Source organism: Apium graveolens, unplaced genomic scaffold, assembly GCF_009905375.1.
Source record: "Apium graveolens cultivar Ventura unplaced genomic scaffold, ASM990537v1 ctg25, whole genome shotgun sequence".
Lineage (NCBI taxonomy): Eukaryota > Viridiplantae > Streptophyta > Magnoliopsida > Apiales > Apiaceae > Apium > Apium graveolens.
In genome coordinates this window covers 38068-58780 of record NW_027417693.1, presented here as the reverse complement: position 1 = coordinate 58780, position 20713 = coordinate 38068, and the positions used below count along the sequence as shown (strand labels likewise).

Genomic DNA, 20713 nt, shown 5'->3' with positions numbered 1-20713 from the left:
TTTGCTTATATGTGTCAATGTAGTTGCATATTTTTTTCTCGACCCCCCTTATGTTCGTACCTAGATCCGCCACTGACCATGAATATTTTTTCTGGTTAACTTTACAAACTTATTTTAAGCTATCACCCTAAGGCCCCTGGTCCTTCGACATGAATTGCTAAAGGTTCATATACTCCAAACATTAAAATTATAATCAAATTTCTAAAAAAAAACATATATAAGACCATGCTGTTAATATCTTTAATTTCGTATTACTATTAAATATAAAAATTTCATTATATTAAAGTACTCATAAATACGAATCCAACAAGATCACTCACGAAATTAGTAGTCAATCGCTTACCATGAATAGTGTAAAAAGTCAAAATAGGAGGTGTTTTTTGGAACGGAGGGAGTACCAGAAAGCATATATCATATAATGTAATCATGATTTAGATAGGTGAAACAGCATGTGAAATTATGATGATATAAATGGGTATTTTTGGAGTAAGAGGTGCTTTCAAAAATTAAAATGGCCTATTGATCTAAATAGTAATTTTCTAGTGGCTGATAATAGAGGTGGTAAATGGATTGGAAAGACGGGGTTTGTAGAGCAGAGGTCTTTTTGGAACCTGTTTCGGAGTTTTGACAAGCTTTGGATAATGTTGATTTTGTTTTTCCAGGTTGGAGTTATTGTCGCTTGGGATGAGAAAGACTATGTGTGGCAATCACTTGAAAGTAAAGATGTTCAAGTGAAATGTTTGTCTGCCTTCATAACATGGAGGATCTATTCTTGATGCGCGAATGCAGCATAAAATAGTTTCAAGGGAGACTTTGGGGCCTGGTGTGAGGATGATATTAAAGATTGGTGTTGCTGCAGCTTGGATTCTTGTTTTTGTGTTTTGTTACTGGAAGATGTGGAGTCATAGATATGATGACAATAGGTGGTCAGCTAAGGCCAATGACTGGGTGACAAGATACTGTCAGGCTGCAGTTGTATATCTTATACCAGAGTTTCTGGCTATAATACTATTTCTGTTGCCATGGGTTAGAAATTTCATTGAGGAAACAGACTGGAAGGTCTTCTATGTGCTGTCTTGGTGGTTTCAGAGCCGGATTTATGTTGGTCGTGGCCTCAGGGAAGGTCTTGTGGATAATATTAAGTATACCATATTTTGGATTGTGGTGCTTGGTACAAAATTTTGCTTTAGTTACTATTTACAGATCAAACCCATGGTAGAACCTACACATGCCCTTATAAACAAGAAGAATGTGAAGTATGAATGGGACCAGATCTTTAAGAAAAACAATGTTGCTGCAGTAGGGCTCCTGTGGCTTCCTGTCGTATTAATTTACCTCATGGACATACAGATTTGGTACTCCATTTATTCTTCTTTTGTTGGTGTAGGAGTTGGACTATTCCAACACTTGGGCGAAATTCGGAACATGCAGCAGTTGAAGTTGAGATTCCAGTTCTTTGCGAGTGCAGTTCAGTTCAATCTCATGCCAAAGGAACATGGACTGAATGCAAGGGTTAATTTGATAACAAAGATTCAAGATGGCATTAACCAATTAAAGTTGAGGTACGGGCTTGGTCGCCCCTTTAAGAAGATTCAATCTAATGAGACAGAAGCACAGAAATTCGAGTTGATGTGGAATGAGATCATAATGACGTTTAGGGAAGAAGATATTCTCAGTGATCAAGAGGTTGAACTGTTGGAGCTGCCAAAGAATACCTGGGACATCAGGGTTATCCGTTGGCCGTGTTTTCTCCTCCGCAATGAGTTGCTGCTGGCCCTTAGCCAGGCTAATGAGTTAGTTGATGCTCCTGACAAGTGGCTTTGGTATAAAATTCGCAAGCATGACTACAGGCACTATGCTGTAATTGAGTCATATGACACTACAAAGCACCTCTTGCTGCAAATTGTCAAAGGAAACACTGAAGAGCATTCCATCATTACAGCTTTATTCCATGAGATTGATACTGCAATACAGTCGGAGACGCTCACGAAAAAATTCAGAATGACTGCTCTTCCCAAGATTCATGCCAAGTTGATTTCTCTACTTAATTTAATAAACAAGCCAAAAAAAGACATCAGCAAAATGGTAAACACTCTACAGGCCCTTTTTGAGGTTACTATTAGAGATTTCTACAGAGAGAAGAGGAGCACTGATCAGCTTAGAGTGGATGGCTGGGCTCCAAGCGAGAAACTTATAAGTGAAGGATTGCTTTTTGAGAATGCTATTGAGTTGCCAGATACAAACATTGATACTTTCTATTGCCAGGCTCGACGCTTGCACACCATTCTTACTTCTCCGAGACTCCATGCAAAATGTACCTAAAAATTTTGAAGCCAGACGCCGACTTGCCTTCTTTAGCAACTCTCTGTTTATGAACATGCCTCATGCTCCTCAAGTTGAGAAAATGAGGGCCTTCAGTGTTTTGACTCCTTATTATAATGAAGAAGTATTGTACAGCAAGGAAAACCTCCGAACAGAGAATGAAGATGGAATTACCACTCTATATTACTTGCAAACGATATATGATGATGAGTGGGAAAATTTCTTACAGAGAATGAAGCGTGAAGGATTGGTAAACATTAATGAGATCTGGACAAGCAAGGTGAGAGATCTTCGTCTATGGGCATCATACAGAGGCCAAACACTGGCCCGTACTGTGAGAGGAATGATGTATTACTCTCGGGCTCTCAAGATGCTGGCTTTTCTTGACACTGCATCTGAGATGGACATCAGGGAAGGATCAAGGGAGCTTTATACAGTGAAGCATAGTAGCACCTCAAACAGCATGACCTTAGAAAAGTCATTATCTACCAGAAGTTTTAGTAGAGTAGATGATGTAACAAAGTCATCGTTTAAAGGACACGAGTATGGAACTGCTTTGATGAAATACACTTACGTAATTGCCTGCCAGATATATGGCGCTCAGAAGGCCAAGAAGGACCCTCGTGCAGAAGACATCCTGTATCTAATGAAAAACAATGAGGCTCTTCGAGTTGCCTATGTTGATGAGGTTCCCCGCGGGAGAGATAATATGGAGTACTACTCTGTATGATCAACAATTGAAAAAGGAAGTAGAGATTTACAGAGTTCAGTTGCCTGGTCCCTTAAAGCTTGGAGAGGGGAAACCGGAGAATCAAAACCATGCTTTTATCTTTACTAGGGGAGATGCTGTACAGACTATTGATATGAATCAAGACAACTACTTTGAGGAGGCACTCAAAATGCGTAATCTACTGGAAGAGTACAGACACTACTATGGTATCAGGAAGCCTACAATTTTGGGTGTTCGAGAACACATTTTCACTGCTTCTGTATCATCACTTGCTTGGTTCATGTCAGCTCAGGAGACTAGTTTTGTCACATTAGGACAACGTGTGTTGGCAGACCCTTAAATACTATGTTACAAAAGGCAACAAAATCTAGACAACTTAAATACTACTATGTTAATAATATGTATAAGAAAACAGATCGGAGAAAAGAGTTACATACCGGAAAAAGACGCCGGGAGTTGCCTTGATCGACTAGACCGACACTCACTCCTCTTTCATCTTCTCCTTTGCTTTTTGTTTAAGTTTTGAGAATCCCAAAAAACCCTCGTCAGTATCAAGTATAATAAACTCTTACAAAACAAACACTACAAAACAAACACTGCCTTATGTGTGAAGTACTGTCCGTGTACAGTTATGCTTTGAGTGTCTTGGAAACCGTGATGTTTTTCTGTGTGCATTACGGGGAAGTAAAAATAAGCTACTTATTGGCTTACAAGTCAATAAGTACTATAGACCCATCTTATTTATAAGTCGAATTTATAATTTATAAACTGATAAGTTAAATGTTAGCAACGACGTATTTTTTCTTAACTTATTTTGATTTTTCGCTTTTTTATTAACCTTTATTTTAAAATTTATATTTTTACATGTCTTTCTAATTTAAAATTTACGAATTAAAATAATTATATTTAAAATTTATTTATTTTAGCTCAGTTAAGTGAAAAATATTCTGAAATTTAACCAAACACTTATTTAACTTATAAGTATCCAGCTACTTGTTACTTATAAGTCACTTATTCATTTTAAGCTATAAATTACTTATTTTAAAATTTTCCAAAACGGACACATCGTAAATCTCAAAATAAGTAACTTGAATAAGTGACTTATAAATAATATAAATAATAAGTATAGATGAAAATTTATAAGTTATGTAATAGCATCTTCAACCCACGTGACTTGTTAGCTATATTATTGTCCACGTGGCAAGAAAATATAGCTATCCACTACAAAAATATCATTCCAACCATCAATTATATTGTCCACGTGGCAAAAAAATATAGTTATCCACTGCAAAAATGTCATTCCCACCCTTGTTAGCTATAATTATAACTATCCTTTTTTGGTATTGTTGAACAAGATAAAATATAGATATCCTCTAAAACACATCCAACTAATCACTCCTTCTTTCTCTTCTTCTTTCCTTCTCACTCCAAGTACAAATATATGATTGCATCACCCATTTCATTTTCATAATAATAATAAAATTTTAAGTAACAATAATAAATGACTTGCAAATGATAATTAGATAAAAATTTATAAATTATGTAAGTGTTTAAATAATTTTATTTATGAGTTAGAATTTTTTTACTTAAATTAATTAAAATAAAAAAAATTATAAATACAACTATTGTTATTCGTGGATTTTAAATTAAAGTTAATAAAAATATAAAAAATATATTTTAAAATTAAAGTTAATAAAAATATGAAAAATCAAAATAAGTTGTGTGTGCCCGTCATGAGCACATGCTAAAAAAGTGTGATAGATGAGTTGTAAAAATTTGATTGGTGGAGAGCTCATTAATAATGATGGACCTCTGCGTGCACAAAAATACCCACCAATGAAATTTTTACAACTAATCTATCACATTTTCTTAGTATGTTTCCATGGGCACACACTAGACAAATCATACTTAGTTTTTAAAAAGGAACGAGGTAATTAATTCAAAAGTAAAGTCATCGCATTTTTGCGGTAAAAATATATCTATTTTGTATTTATTATTACTTATTTTTTTATTTTAAAATTCGGGAGCACAAAGTGAAAATAATTTTCTTACTTCCCACTTACTTTCTTTCATTTTAAAATTCTAATTGCTTTTCTTGCTTTTTAAAGCTAGGAAGTAATCAGTTAATTAATCCGGTTAAATCTAGTTTGATCCTTTTATTCACAATTGTTATATATTTTAATTTAAGTTAATAATAACTTATACATCTGATCTTAAAATTTGTAAAAGGATGTAAAATTCGAATCTCATAAATAACATATTAAAATTATCATTTACCAAACAATATTAATAAAATTTTGCAGGCACAGATAAATGAAATGTAATTTGATTCATCTCACAATTTAATTTGGTTATCTCTTTTAATCACGGTGACCATATTTTTTAATCAAATGATCATTGGCAGTTAGATCCAAGTATTAAAATTATAGGCAACTCAAGTTTTTAGATTCAAAACCCGTTAATAATAACAAATTATAAGATTAATATCGGTCATTCCTCTAATGCATTGAATTTTAAATCAACTGATTTCTTGATATGGTACGAGAGTTCGAACCGGCAAATGACTCACACGATCTCATAATTATTAAGTATTTTACGTACCAAAAAGAGGTGCTCGTGATCTACTCTTCAACTTGTGTATGGGATTTCGAGTGACCGAAAGTGCTCGAATATTAATATAAAATTGTGATAAAGTACAATAAACGAAATATGGTAGGACTTTTAGTTTGATTTTTACCTTTTTTATTCATTTCGTTATCTCTTTTGTTGGAATAGGCAATTTTGTATTCAAATATCAAATAAAAAACAAACAGAATATTCATTGATTCACAATTGTGCGATCCTTGTAAGTCCAAATCCTAATACCTTAAGATTTTAGAGCGACTGATTTCTTGACTTGGGAATAGAGCTCAGACTGGTATAAGACTCCGTTTCGATTCCTGCCATCCCTAACATCTCTCACAATTTATCATTAACACGAAAAATAAATTAATTCCATAATATAAGATATTGAAAAAGGACCTTACTCTCATATTTTGAGATTTTAGAAGAGCTTGTAACTTAATACGTATTCTTATATCTCACAATTACATGAATAAGATGAACTAAAACTCAACTCTTAGAAATATAAATATATACCACCTTAGAAACGAAAACTCAAATTTTAGAAAAACTGATAACTTAACTTGTGCTCTTATACCTCACAATTAGATGAACAAGATGAAGTAAAGCTCCACTCTTAAATATATATATATAGTAAGGATCAAATGATAACTCAATTTAACTGGGTAACTTAGTAACCTAATTTGAGCCATAGATTAATTGTATATTAACGGGCCAAGATTCTTTAAAAGAACATAGAAAATAACTAACTACTCAGCGTTAGTGTAAATTGAAACGACGTTTAAAACCTAACTCACTTTTAAACACCTTTTTATTGTTCATTTTTTGTACGGTACATTTTTCTTTACTGTTCTCTATTTTTTATTATTGTTGTGTTCTATTTTTATTTTGTGTTCTTTAAATAATTTTATTTTCAACACTAGTATTTTTTTTCCAAATGTTTGTTTGTTTATGTTCTTTCTAATTTTTCTAATTTTGAAATCCTATTTGTTAGAAAACGTGGGTTAAAAAATACTTGAATAAAAAATACTATCTTTTGTACTTTCTATCTTTTATCTTTCACATTTTATAAAAATTTTATACGTGTTTCTATATTTTTTATACGTGTTTATTTATTTTAATGTCAATTTATTGAACACGCTAGATCATGCTTGAACACATATTTGTTGTATCATGGTCTACTATTTTTATAGTATTTTAGATTTTTTGTAACATGTAAATAAAATTATAGTTTAGAAAAAATAAACAATACAAAAAATAATATTACAAAAAACGTAGGTGTTTTGATGTGTTGTGTTAAATAATTATCGAATAAAAAAGTTATATAACATTATTTAAAAATAGAGAACGCATTAAAATTACATAACATTAGTTAAAAAGAACACATAAAAAATACAGAACATTAATTAAAAATACAGAACACATAAAAATTACATAACATTAATTAAAAAATACTGACAAGAAAATACACCATACAAAAATTATAATTAAGGAACATTAAAATAACTCTAGAATTCTAGAATACATAATTACTAGATGCAAATATAAAATAGTTAAAAATCGCAGCACACATTTATAAAATAATAACTAACCCTACGTGTGTTACATACGTGTACCAATCATAACTAGTTACCTAGTTACTCCAATACACTAGTTACCCACTGAATCTGACCCTATATATATATATATAAAAATATATAGAGGGAGTATCAAATGATAACTCAATTTGCCAGATGGATTTGGAAAACATAAAAAATAACTAACTACACGACGTTAACACGTTAAGAGATGTTTAAAAACCTAATTAACTTGTACTTTTAAACACATGTGTTTAATTTTATAAAACACCTTAAACTTAATTTATTAATCTATATGTTACATGTGTTTTTAATTGCAACACAACAAATTGTACTTTAAGATGAAAAGTAAAAAAAGGTATGTACAATGTTGATGTGTTATGTAAATTTTTTAATTTTGTCAATAATCTCTTTTTACATATTTTCTATCCCTTATTTTCTAACAAATAGTATTTTAAAATTAGAAAACCTAAAAATAACATAAAACAAACAAATAAAACTCTAAAAAAACAATATTCAGGATCAAAATTTTAAAGAACAAACAAGTATTATAAAACACAACAATGTTAAAAAATACAAAACACTAAAAAAAATATGCAGTACACAAAATAATTATATAACATGTTAAACTTTCACTAACATTAGTTAAAAATAACATTAACTAAAAAAGAGAACATACAAAAATTACATAACATTACTTAAAAATACAGAACACATACAAATTACATAACATTAATTAAAAATAAAGAACACCGGTAAAGAACAAATCTTATAAAAATAATAATTAAAGAACATAAAAATAATTATAGAATACATAATTACTAGATGCAAAAAAATAAAGAACACTACAATGTAAAATACTTAAAAAAACACAGCACACTTGTTAAAGAATACAGAACAAAATATCAAAATTGTAGAACATAAGGGTAGTTAAGAACAATAAATTGTTGAACACAAAGTAGTTAAGAACAATAAACTAGTTAAGAACAATAAACTGTAAAACATTAACGTGTTAAAGTTGATGAACGTGTTATATACGTGGACCTATGAGAAATAGTTACTTAGTTACCTTAATAAAATAGTTACCCACTGAATCTGACCCTATATATATATATATATATATATGTATATATATATATAAAGAGTTAAGTTCTATGGAGACCACTTTTTTTAGACCATTTATGTTCTGCAAGCAAAATATTGCAAAAAAAACATTGCAAAACATATTATTTTGCGAATCATGCTCTACAAAGATCCTTATTTTATTCAAAATCTTGAATATCATATATGTACCGCATGTAAAACATTACAAAAATATTTTATTCTGCAAAACATGTTAAGTTTGCAGAATATTTGTTTAGCTTGCAGAACATACAAATTTTACTTATTAAACTTAAATTATCTTCAACAATTTTAATGAATTAGTGATACTTGTAAATCATACTTCATAAAATAATATATTTTAAAGTGTTTTGATTGCAGAACATATGTGGTCTCCAAGGTCTCCGATGAAAAAGTGGTCTCCATAGAACTTTCCTCTATATATAATTATATATATATCATGTTAGAAATGGTAACTCTGTATCTAGATTTCAAATCACAGACAGCTACATAATTGTACGCAATATATGTTTTATATCTCACAATTACATGAACAAGATCAAGTAAAGTTATAACTCTTACATAGAGCGAGAAAGAGATTGAGAGGGAGGGACAATATAAAATTTAGTTCGCAATTTACAGTCATGTATTTTCTTAAAATTTACGGTCATGTATTTTCTTAAAATTGTATCTTATCCTATAATTTTTAAATATTTTATATTAAGTTTATAAGAATCAGTAAATTTAGTGTTAAAATTATTATATATATTAATCTTATGTTTGAATCTCACCAACAACAAAAGTAATTATAAATATTAAAATTATTTTATACACGAATCACAGATTTGAATGTTGCCAACGACATATATAAATTAACATTTAAATATATTCTCTTTTACAAATAACATATACTCCTTCCGTCCTCCTCAATTCTTTACATCAGTGACGGGGACTCGGCACAAACTTAAATACTCTTATTAAATGTAGTTGCATAAATCATTTTTAAATTTTTTTCTTCTAAATAAAAATATAATGTTCAAACTTTTATACTAAAGAAAAAATTTAAAAATAAATTACGAAAATATACTTTATAATTGCCTTCAAATATGTGTCAAATAAGTGGAAAAACTGTAAAGAAATGAGGGGGACAAAGGTGATATAATTTAGTACAAATACAAAAAAAATGTATTAACAACAATGAAAAACTACAACATGTAAAAACAAATGATACTAATTAATTATGCATGAATTTAAAATTATAATTTCAAACCAAAATGAATTTATATAAAATTTATGTGTGAAAGGGATGATCCCCTACTAATTTGCTTTTTCACCCGTTATAATGTGAACTTGTTATCAAAATGTCATATTTTCAATTATCATCGACTTGTCTACCATATTTCAAAATTTTGACCCAAAATACCAGTTAAACACGCTAAATCATTTATAATTAGTTAGTCGGTATAGTAGCGTTGAACTAATACAAACTAATATATGCTTCTTTTTTAAGTTCAATAGGAAACGACTAAATAAATTTAATGTCTTGGCTGTTGCCATGGTTGAAAGTCTATAAACCCTAGTTATTGATTCGTCAGTATAGCTAGTCGATCTATCTTTTTCCTTATCTTAAATCTTAAACAATCAAATATTTCAACTCTATTTCTCATGGCTGGTATACAAGAAATGGAAGCAAGTTTTGCTAGGTTTAAACTGGATGATGAGGAGGAAGGAGGCATCTCATACGAGGAGAATACAGAGGAACTTTCAGAGATTGATGTCCGCTGGTGTTTGGTAGGAAGATTTTTGACAGAATCGCCCATAGATTTTTAAGCAATGCAGCATAGAATGACTGCTTTATGGAGGCCAGGAAAATGGGTGTACATAAAGGAGGTGGATCGAAATAGGTATGTTTTTCAGTTTTATCATGAGGTCGATATTGCTCGAGTCATAGAAGGCAGTTCATGGACTTTTGGCAGATTTCATTTGATTTTTGAACGGATGAAAGAAGGGGACAATCCAAGAACATTAGAAATTAATAAATTAGATATGTGGGTGCAATTGCATGGTATGCACGTTGGATTTATGTCTCAGAGGGTAGTAACAGATGTGGGAAACTACATTGGGACGTTTATTGAATCTGATGAGAACAATTTCGCGGGGGTCTGGCGAGAATATCTCAGAGTTCGAGTCACCATCAATTTGCAGAAGCCATTAAAAAGAAGAATGAAGCTACGTAAAAGTCAAACGAATTGGTGCTGGGTGAACTTTAGATATGAAGGAGTACCTACGTTCTGTTTTATCTGTGGAATGATTGGTCATGGTGACAAGTTGTTTGATACTCAATCGGAGGAGATTGAAAAACCTTATGGACTTTGGATAAAGGCTGAACCGAGACGTCGAAATCACACTATGGGAGCCAAGTGGTTGAGGCAGGGAGGAAAAAATCCGGTGGCTTTTCCGGTAGAACAACCCCATGACGAGGGAAGGAAAGTGGTTACCACAATTGACGTGGTCAAGGATCATAATCCCGTTAATTTGGGGAATGGAATGGATAAGACAGCTAGCTCAAAACAAACTGGGGGGGGAGAGATTATAGGAGCAATTATTGGGAAAAATTTATATCCAATAAATATGGAAAATAATGAGGAATTAACGAGGGAAAACAGGAATTCAAATGAGGAGATTGGGCTGCAAGTTACTGACCCAAAACGCAGGAGAATAGAAGAGCCCAATGACAGTGGGCCTCTTGAAAATGCGAATACACAAGACTCGGATATAGACATGACAGATGAGGGAAGAATGATCATTACTAATTCAAAAAACGGGGAAATGGCGGGATCTGCACTGCAGACCCGCCAGTCATTATGAATACCATTAGTTGGAACTGCCGAGGGGCGGGCCTTCCCCCGGAATATTCAGTTCCTTACAGACTTGATTCGTCAAGAAAAGCCCGAATTTATATTTCTTTGTGAAACGTTAGCAAAAAAATCAAAAATGGAATGGGTGCAGTTAAAGATAGGTTATCAGGGGATGTTTGTTGTTGATCCGATAGGAAGATGTGGTGGCTTAACTTTGTTCTGGAAAGAGAATGATCAAGTAGAATTACTAGGTTTCTCCCAAAATCATATTGACGTCAAAATTAAAATGGAGAATGTGGAAGCATGGCGTTTAACAGGTTTATACGGTGAGCCTAATAGAACTTTAAGATGTCGCACTTGGGACCTTCTTCGGAATCTTGCACGAGACTCTAATCTTCCGTGGTGCATTATTGGGGATGTAAATAATGTTGTAACTACTGGTGACAAGGTAGGAGGTTCACAATATCCGACTGCTCTTATAGATGGCTTTAATGAAGCTTTATTGGATGCAGGACTCACATACATGGCTCTTGTGGGTCACCAATTCACTTGGGAAAGGGGGCGAGATACAAATAACATAATGGAGGTGAGGCTGGACAGGACGTTAACTAATACAGAGTGGTTGAGTTTATTTCCCATGGCAAAACTGTACAACATTGAAGGTACGCCTAGTGATCACAGTCCTATTCTTTTAGTCCCTCAGGTAGTAGCTCATATTCATGCTCCCTATCGTTTTAAATTTGAAAACGCGTGGATGATGGAGCCAATGTGTGAAGTGATAGTTCAAGACGCCTGGAATGCGGATATTGAAGCAAATGTTATACAAAAAATCAAAAATTGCAGTAAGTGTTTGGAAGGATGGGGGAAAGAGATCACTGGCAATTTCAGTACTAGAATTAAAAGGTGTAAATTGGAGATGAAGCAGTACAAGGGTGGTAAGGATGATGTGTCGAAAGAGAGGTACAGAGAAGCAAGAAATGAGTTTACTAAAGTACTAAATCAACGTGAGATCTTTTGGCGCAAAAGATCTAAACAACTTTGGATGAGTGCTGGTGATCAAAATAGTAAATTTTTCCATTCTTATGCTTCTAACATGAGAAGAAATAATCAAATAAACAAACTCAAAAATGCAGAAGGCCGGTGGGTGGAATGGGAAAATGGTCTTAATGAATTGATGTCTGGTTATTTCTCGGATTTGTTCACAGCTAAGGAAGTGGATTGGCAGGAGGTTATTAGTTACATTCCCACAACGGTGTCAAGGGACCAGAATGAAATCTTGTTGCAGCCAATTACAGTAAAGGTGGTTAAAGAAGCCCTGTTTCAAATGAACCCGGACAAAGCCCCGGGCCCCGATGGGATGACGCCCGGTTTCTATCAGAAATATTGGCAAACGGTGGGACAAGATGTAGTTAATCGAGTTAGCAGTTTCTTTAACTCAGGGACAGTCATTGGTGATTTGAATGCAACGAATATCGTCCTCATCCCCAAGAAAAAATGTCCAGTGGTAGTTGGTGATTTACGTCTGATCTCACTGTGTAATGTTTTAATGAAGACCATTACTAAGGGCATTGCAAATCGGCTAAAAGGCACACTTGACCAAGTGATTTCAGAAAATCAAAGTGCATTCATGTCAGGGCGTTTGATCTCGGATAATGTAATGATAGCATACGAGGTGATTCATACCCTAAAGTGGAAGAGAAGAGGGAGAGATGCGTATATGGCCTTAAAACTTGATATGAGTAAGGCATATGATCGCATTGAATGAAGCTATTTAGAAGCAATTCTCCTTAAGATGGGTTTCGCTGAAAGATGGGTTCACTTAATCATAAGTGTGTCAGGACAGTTTCTTATCAGATTGTGCATGCTCGTAGAGAAATAGGTCCTATAGTGCCAACTCGCGGTCTACGCCAATGAGACCATTTATCTCCGTACTTGTTTATCCTATGTGCGGAGGGGCTCTCAGCACTTCTGAACAGGTATGAAAGTCTGAAGTTGATTAAAGGGGTAAGAGTGTGTAAACGAGCTCATGCTATTAACCATATGCTTTTTGCGGATGACTCATACCTATATTGCAAGGCTCAGGAAGATGAAGCCCATAGAATGCTGGAGATTCTGTCAAAATATGAAATGGCTTCGGGCCAAATGGTGAACAAAACAAAATCTTCAGTATTTTTTAGTACAAATACGAACTTGGGGGTAAGATAGCAACTATGCAGTATACTGCAGATGGAGGAAGCAGATGAAAATTTTAAGTATTTGGGGCTTCCAAATATGATGCAGCGTAGTAAGGTGACAACCTTCGGCTTTTTGAAAGACAAGGTGAAGAAGAGAACATTGAGCTGGGATGGGAAAATTATCTCACAGGGAGGAAAAGAAATTCTGGTCAAATCAGTTATTCAAGCCTTACCGACTTATACGATGAGTGTTTTCTTATTACCTCTTGAAATCACTAAAGATTTGGAAAGAAGTATTAAGGTTTTGGTGGAACTCTAAAACGAATGACAATATGAGCATTCATTGGATGAGTTGGGATCGTTTAAGTCATCACAAATCAGCTGGGGGTATGGGATTTCGAGACTTTAGAGACTTTAATTTGGCTATGCTCGGTAAACAGGCTTGGAGATTCATTACTAATCCTAACAGTTTGGCCACCAGACTTTATAAAGCACGATATTTTCCTAACAATTCGTTCATGGAAGCGAATATTGGAAATAACCCAAGTTTTGTATGACGTAGCATCTGGGAGGCTAAACAAGTGATTTCAGCAGGCATGAGGTGGAAAATAGGTTCAGGTAATGCAGTTGATATTATAGGGCAGCCATGGTTGTTAGATGACAACAATCCTTTTATAACGTCAGATATTCGAGGACTGGAAAATCACAAGGTAAGTGCTCTAATGGTCAACAACCAGAGAGAATGGGATGAGGAGATTCTTCGAGATATGTTCAATGACAGGGACCATCAGTGCATCAGAAGGATTAGACCAAACGTCAATGAAAATGATGATGTTATGTATTGGGGTGAAGAAGCAACTGGACAATATACAGTTCGTAGTGCGTACAGACTTTTACAAGCTCAGAAGAGTCTTTGGAGGCAAGAGTACCAGTATAGCATAATGAGGAAAACCTGGAGATTGAAAGCACCACCAAAGGTACTCAACTTTATGTGGAGATCTCTAACTAATTGTTTACCTACGTTGTCTGCTCTAATTCAGAAAAATGTGCAAGTAGACCCTATATGTCAGGTTTGTAGGGGGGAATGGAAACGGTGGAACATATTCCCTGTAGTTGTGATCTTGCAACTCAATGTTGGGAACGAGTTCTGGTACAGGTTTCTTTCAATGAAAATACAAGATTTCAAGAGTGGTGGGGAAGAGTGCTAGACATTTGTGACAGAGAAAAGCAAGCTATGGTAGCAACAGTTTGTTGGTCCCTATGGAAAGCGAGGAATGAGTTGGTTTGGAATAAAAATTATACTCGAGTAAACGTCGTGATTGCTAAAGCTAAACAGTATCTTCTACAATGGAACATTGCCCAAAAAATAAATCACATTCTCATTATCCTTATTTCATGAAAGGGGACGGGAATGAGGCCTGGGTAGCGCCACAGATTGGTTTCATGAAGATCTCGGTGGATGCAGCGATTTTTTCTGAGTATAATGCTTTAGGTTTATGGGTGATAGCTAGAGACAACAGAGGGGAGCTTACACAAGCCATAATGAAGTGTAATTTTGGTTTGATTTCGGCAAACATGGCTGAGGCCATAGCAGTAAAAGAGGCCTTAAGCTGGCTTAAAAGTGAAGGTCAGAACAAGACAGTGGTGGAGACGGATTGTTTGACGGTGGTCCAGGCAATCAGAAGCAAAGTTTTGATGCGTTCCCCTTTTGGACAGGTCATTCAATGTTGCCGTGATATGCTTCAGGATTTGAAAACATTTTCTCTGTTTTTTGTTAAACGGTCTGCTAATATGGCGGCACACGAGCTTGCTCGCTTGTCATATTCTTTTCCAGATCGAGTTTTCGATAGGTTTTCTATTCCTATTGATGTCAGTAATGTATTGATGAGTGAGTTACAGTATTAATAAAATTTTCCCTTGTTTGTAAAAAAAAAGCATAATAACCCGTGCGAGGCACCTGTCATTTTCTAGATTTTTTTATGCATCATGCAATTATAATGTTCTTAATTGTTTTCTTATTTATAAATGTTGTAAGATGTCTAATGTATATCAAATACAAGTTGATTATTTATCAATGTGTATAATTTTCATACAAGACATTACCAAATTATACAACGTTTCTAATATATCTCATTAAGAAAAATATATATTCTTGTTTGTGTTGTATAATTTGTATTTAATGAATAAATATAAACATGGTAGTCAGTGTACGTTTAAAACGAAACGATTAAAATTAATTTGTAGAATGCCGTTAGTATGTATATAATAAAAGTCTAAAAATTAACATATATGTTGAATACAGAGTTGACAAAAAATTTTGAATTTTATTTAAATAAACTATATGTATTGGTCTATATTATTACTAAGTTCACTATTAAATTACAATTAGTTTACTCAATTTAACAAGATAAAAAATGCATAACTGAAGTCAGAATAACTTGCAATCACAATATACAATAATGTGAAATTTACACTATTGTTTATATAAAAGTTGATTTTAGTGAAAAATATTAGTTTTTGAAATTAAACGTATGTATGAAAAAGTGTTAGTTTTTATTTACACTACTATTAATAAAGTAAAATTAAGTCATATGTATGTGTGTCAGCATTTAAATTCTTATATGTTACATTTCTTAGTAAATTACGACGGTTTCAATTATTTATATGTTAATTATCTGATTTATGTACATATATAATCATTATTAACATTTATTGAGGCAATTGATTACTTAAATAACATGCATGTATAATTATTCAAAAATTGAAATTATGTAATAAATAAATTGCAATAATTTATACATGGTATTCACATTATCACTGACAAATAATCCATATCTATTTTTTGAACAGCTGAGTATAAATCATGGTTGTAACATAAAAATAAACTAGCATAATAACCCGTGCGAGGCACAGGTCATTTTCTAGAGTTTTTTTTATACATTATGCAATTATAATATTTTTAGAGCAACTCCAAACACTTGAGTCAAATTTTGAAGAAATGGAGATAAAATTTATCTCCAACAAGCTCCATGTCCCCCTCTCTACTGAGTTTAGAATGACTTGCAATCATAATATACAATAATGTAAAATTTACATTATTGTTAGTATTAAAGTTAATTTTAATGAAAAATATTAGTTTTTGAAATTCAATGTATGTATGTATGGGAAAATGGTAGTTTTTTATTTACACTATTGTTAACAAAGTAAGACTAAGTTATATGTATGTGTGTGTGTTAGCATGTAAATTATTGTATGTTACATCTCTTAGTAAATTATGATGGTTTCAAGTATTTATATGATAAATATCTGATTTATGTGCATGTATAATCATTATTAACATCTAGTGAGACAATTGATTACTTAAATATCATGCATTTATAATTATTCAAAAATAAAAATTATGTAATAAATAAATTGCTATAATTTATATATGGTATTCAAATTATCACTGACAAACAATCCATATCTATTTTGTACGCAACCGGATATCAATCATGGTTGTAAAATAAAAATGAATTATATATATTTAAGACTTATTATTGATATTCATGATTTTTTTCAAGAATTCGAAAGAAAAATTGTATTTATATCGTTATTTAAACTGTTTTTAAGTTTCTTTCATTACAACTTTAATATTTCTTCATATAATAATTTGATAACATTTTATAATATTCTCCTAAAATTAAAAAAATTCAGTTCGATAAAGTTTTATAAATATCAGTTGAACTTGTTAATTCCTTCAAATTATTGAACAATATATGTTTTTTACTTAAATAATATAAAATGTATTGAATCAAATGCTATAATAGTGTATAAATATAACTTTTATTTGAATGATTCAAAATATTTGTACAATATTATATTGATCAATGAATATTGCTGATTTAAAAGAATTCTTTTTAAAAAGCTAGTTTTTTTAAAATGAACAATGAAAAATAAATCGATTTAATATATCATCGTAGTTTTAACAAATCTTGTGAGATCTCATTTCAGATTTCAAATATTCTTAAAATCGGGACAAATTTCAAAAATAATAATGCATTACCAGTGAAGTTAATAATTTTAATATAAATAATCAATTGACTTGATCCTATAAAGACCTCAAACACATTAATTTATATTAACATAATATATTAAAAAAATTCACATTATTGGTAAGATATTATCGCCGAGCTTGTAATTTAAATTTACTAAACGTAGAATGTGACGATGTTTTTCGGCCGAGTCCTGTAGTCAAATTTCGAGTAGTTTTTGAACAATGAGCCAAGTTCTAAAATGCATTGACTTATTATAATTCGAACTTATCTAAATATGTAATACCAATATAGATTATTTATATATAAGCGATTCTATTTTCAATATTTTTTTAAAAATTATATATATACATTTTAATTACTTTTTATAATAAAAAATATGTTATAAATATATGAGATATATTTTCAAACTAAAAAATAAATAATAAACAGGATAATAATTCATTCATGTAATATGCCTAATTTTATATCTGGAATTCAATTCTTTAAAATTAACTGTACAAATATTCAACTATCTGTCCTTTTTTTACGGAATTCAAGTAAGTATCTTTAAAGTTAAATAAAATATTCCTTTAACACACTTACATATTATGTGTATGATAAAAAAATATATGTGACAATATAGTGTAGTGGTAAGAGGTTGTATAGTTGAATGAAATAACTTGAGTTCGATTACCATAAACCACATCTTTTATATAAATATTAAAAACAGGGGTAATTTATTCTTTTCAATGAAACTTTTTAATCTCATGAAATTATACCCTTGTTCTCCTATTATTTATAGAAGAGATTATATATTGTAAAGACTTATTATTAATATTCATGATATTTTTCAAGAATTCGAAGGAAAATTGTAATTATATTGTTATTTAAACCATTTTTAAGTTTCTTCCATTACGACTCTAATATTTCTTCATATAATAATTCTATAACATTGTATATTATTCTCTTAAAATTAAATATTTTTCAATTCGATAAAGTTTTATAAATAAAAGTTGAACTGGTTAGTTCCTCTAAATTATTAAACAATATTTTTTTTCTTTAAATAGTATAAAATGCATTGAATCAAATATTACAATATAGTATAGATATAACTTTTATTTGAATAATTCAAAATATTTGTACAATATTATCTTGATCAATGAATATTGCTTATCTAAAATAATATTTTTTAAAAAGCTAGTTTTTTTAAGTGAAAATGAAAAAATAAATCAATTTAATATATCATCTTAGTTTTAACAAATCTCGTGAGATCTCATGTCAAATTTTGAATATTTTTAAAATCGGGACAATACCCAAAAACAGTATTGCGCTACCAATGAAGTTAGTAATTTTAATACAAATAATCAATTGATTTGATCCTATAAAGACCTCAAACACATTAATTTATATTAACATAAGATATTAGAAAATTTCACATTATTGGTAAGATATTCTCGCCGGTCTTGTAATTTAAATTTACTAAACGTAGAATCTGACGATGTTTTTTGGCCGGGTCCTGTAGTCAAATTTCGAGTATTTTTTGAACAATGAGCCAAGTTCTTATTTCAAATTCGAAATAAACTAAAATGTATTGACTAATTATAATTTGAACTTATCTAAATGTGTAATACCAATATAGATTATTTATATATAAGTGATTCTATTTTCAATATTTTCTTTAAAAATTATAATATACATTTTAGTTACTTTTTATAATAAAAAACATGTTAAAGAGATATGAGATATATTATCAAACTAAAAAATGATTAATAAATAAGATAATAATCCATTTATGTACCATGCCTAACTTTACATCTGGAATTCAATTTTTTAAAATTAGTTAATTTTTTAAAATAATTGTACAAATATTCAAGTAACTATTTTTTTTGGCGGAATTCAAGTAACTATTTTTTACGAACATGCGTCTCACCCTATTTGTTTAAAATTAATAGATGCATTAGACGATTTGACGTATTTGATGGGTAGGTTGGGCCAAACATACTGAAATTGTAGTATTTTGGTGATTATCTCTTATAATGGCTTTGTTTAAGTTATTTATAAAAATGAAAAATTTAATTTTTTAATGAAAAAATTTTAAAATCTTTATTTACAAGTAATTAAATATATTGAAATATGTATAAAAATGAATCCTCGTCAGACCTTCTGTTTGTAAATAGCAGTGTATTGACTTTTTTTATGCGTACTTTTAAGAGTTTTGTCATTATAGTAAAAAGAATTGTTTCCAAACTTTTTTTTGAAATAAAAATTATAACGAAGTTTTTTATTTATATATTTTTTTAAATAATATCATTTACTATATAGTCAAACTTCCTAAAATTATGTGCAAAAAAGTCAAACAAACTATTATATAAAGATAAAGAGTAGTATTTGTAAAAAAGATGGGGCGGTCAATTTCGAATTACAGGCCGGGTTCGTGTCGGGTCAATTTCTTAAGTCGAATTTTAGGTCTGACACTAACCCGACCTGAAAAATATTGACCCACAAAATATTGAATGTTTGTGTCCGATTCTAAAGTGTTGGTTGAAGCTTGAAGTTAAGGATAGAGTTATTTCCACATTATTGTGTTGGATTGTCCTGAGTTTTGTAAGCACTTTAATCATGTGCTGATTGTGTTTACTACGAGGTATGCGAATAATGTCACGCATATACTAGCTACTTATTATATGTATAATGAGTGTATTATCCCCCTGATTTCCTTAATCATGAATTGAATCTTGATTTAAATTGTTAATGAAGTACGTTTGTTTCAAAAAAATGAACTTAATATGTGAAATATAGTTTTGAAAATATAAATTAGATATATATAAAATATAATTAAATTAGATATGAAATTGATCAAATAGAATTGAAGTGAATAGCAAATTTAAAACAAATTCATTTTCTACAATTAAAGATGTCTACATGTTTAAAGTTACTTTAATCTTATAAATGGGTAAAGGAAAAAAATTGGGTAAACAGAAAACTGATCATGAAAATAAGAGACACTTTTCAAGCACATCCAAGCAAGACATATTACAAGCCTCTAGGTCACGACCTTACTTAAACAGGATCTGTATAGGAATCGTACCTCTGTATCCTTGATTTCTAAGGAGACAGGTGACCAAGTCTGGTGGATGAACCTGCATGGTCAGTGCACCATTCAAAGCCGTAGAGGATCGTTCTCAGTTGGGTTCTTCCTAGCTGGGGTGGTCTTGCAGTTGTCTGACAGACCTCTCAACTTTATTTTTCGTGATGTTGCTCAGAAATTTTCAACCTGCCAAGTTTTTCTTTCCCCACAATTTATGGTCTGCTA

At 31.2% G+C, this 20713-nt stretch overlaps 2 protein-coding genes, 1 non-coding gene and 2 pseudogenes across 3 annotated transcripts; all 5 read left to right on the top strand.

Moving 5' to 3' along the window:
* Window positions 1–458: 458 nt before the first annotated feature.
* LOC141700536 (callose synthase 12-like) lies at window positions 459–3392 on the top strand (annotated as a pseudogene).
* LOC141700558 (small nucleolar RNA J33) lies at window positions 2655–2735 on the top strand. The gene has a single exon (XR_012566418.1). It is a non-coding gene; the product is annotated as a small nucleolar RNA J33 (small nucleolar RNA).
* Window positions 3393–13980: 10588 nt separating the features above from the next.
* Window positions 13981–14592, top strand: LOC141700535 (uncharacterized). The gene has a single exon (XM_074504273.1). It carries the CDS (start codon window positions 13981–13983, stop codon window positions 14590–14592), a length of 612 nt encoding a protein of 203 aa, XP_074360374.1.
* A 139-nt stretch (window positions 14593–14731) lies between these two features.
* LOC141700534 (uncharacterized) lies at window positions 14732–15289 on the top strand. The gene has a single exon (XM_074504272.1). It carries the CDS (start codon window positions 14732–14734, stop codon window positions 15287–15289), a length of 558 nt encoding a protein of 185 aa, XP_074360373.1.
* Window positions 15290–20450: 5161 nt separating this feature from the next.
* On the top strand, window positions 20451–20632 carry LOC141700561 (small nucleolar RNA U3; annotated as a pseudogene).
* Window positions 20633–20713: the final 81 nt, after the last annotated feature.

What these genes read in the sequence shown, in the direction of transcription:
- LOC141700535 (XM_074504273.1), top strand. Translation starts at nt 13,981, where the DNA reads ATGAGGTGGAAAATAGGTTCAGGTAATGCAGTTGATATTATAGGGCAG.
- LOC141700534 (XM_074504272.1), top strand. Translation starts at nt 14,732, where the DNA reads ATGGAACATTGCCCAAAAAATAAATCACATTCTCATTATCCTTATTTC.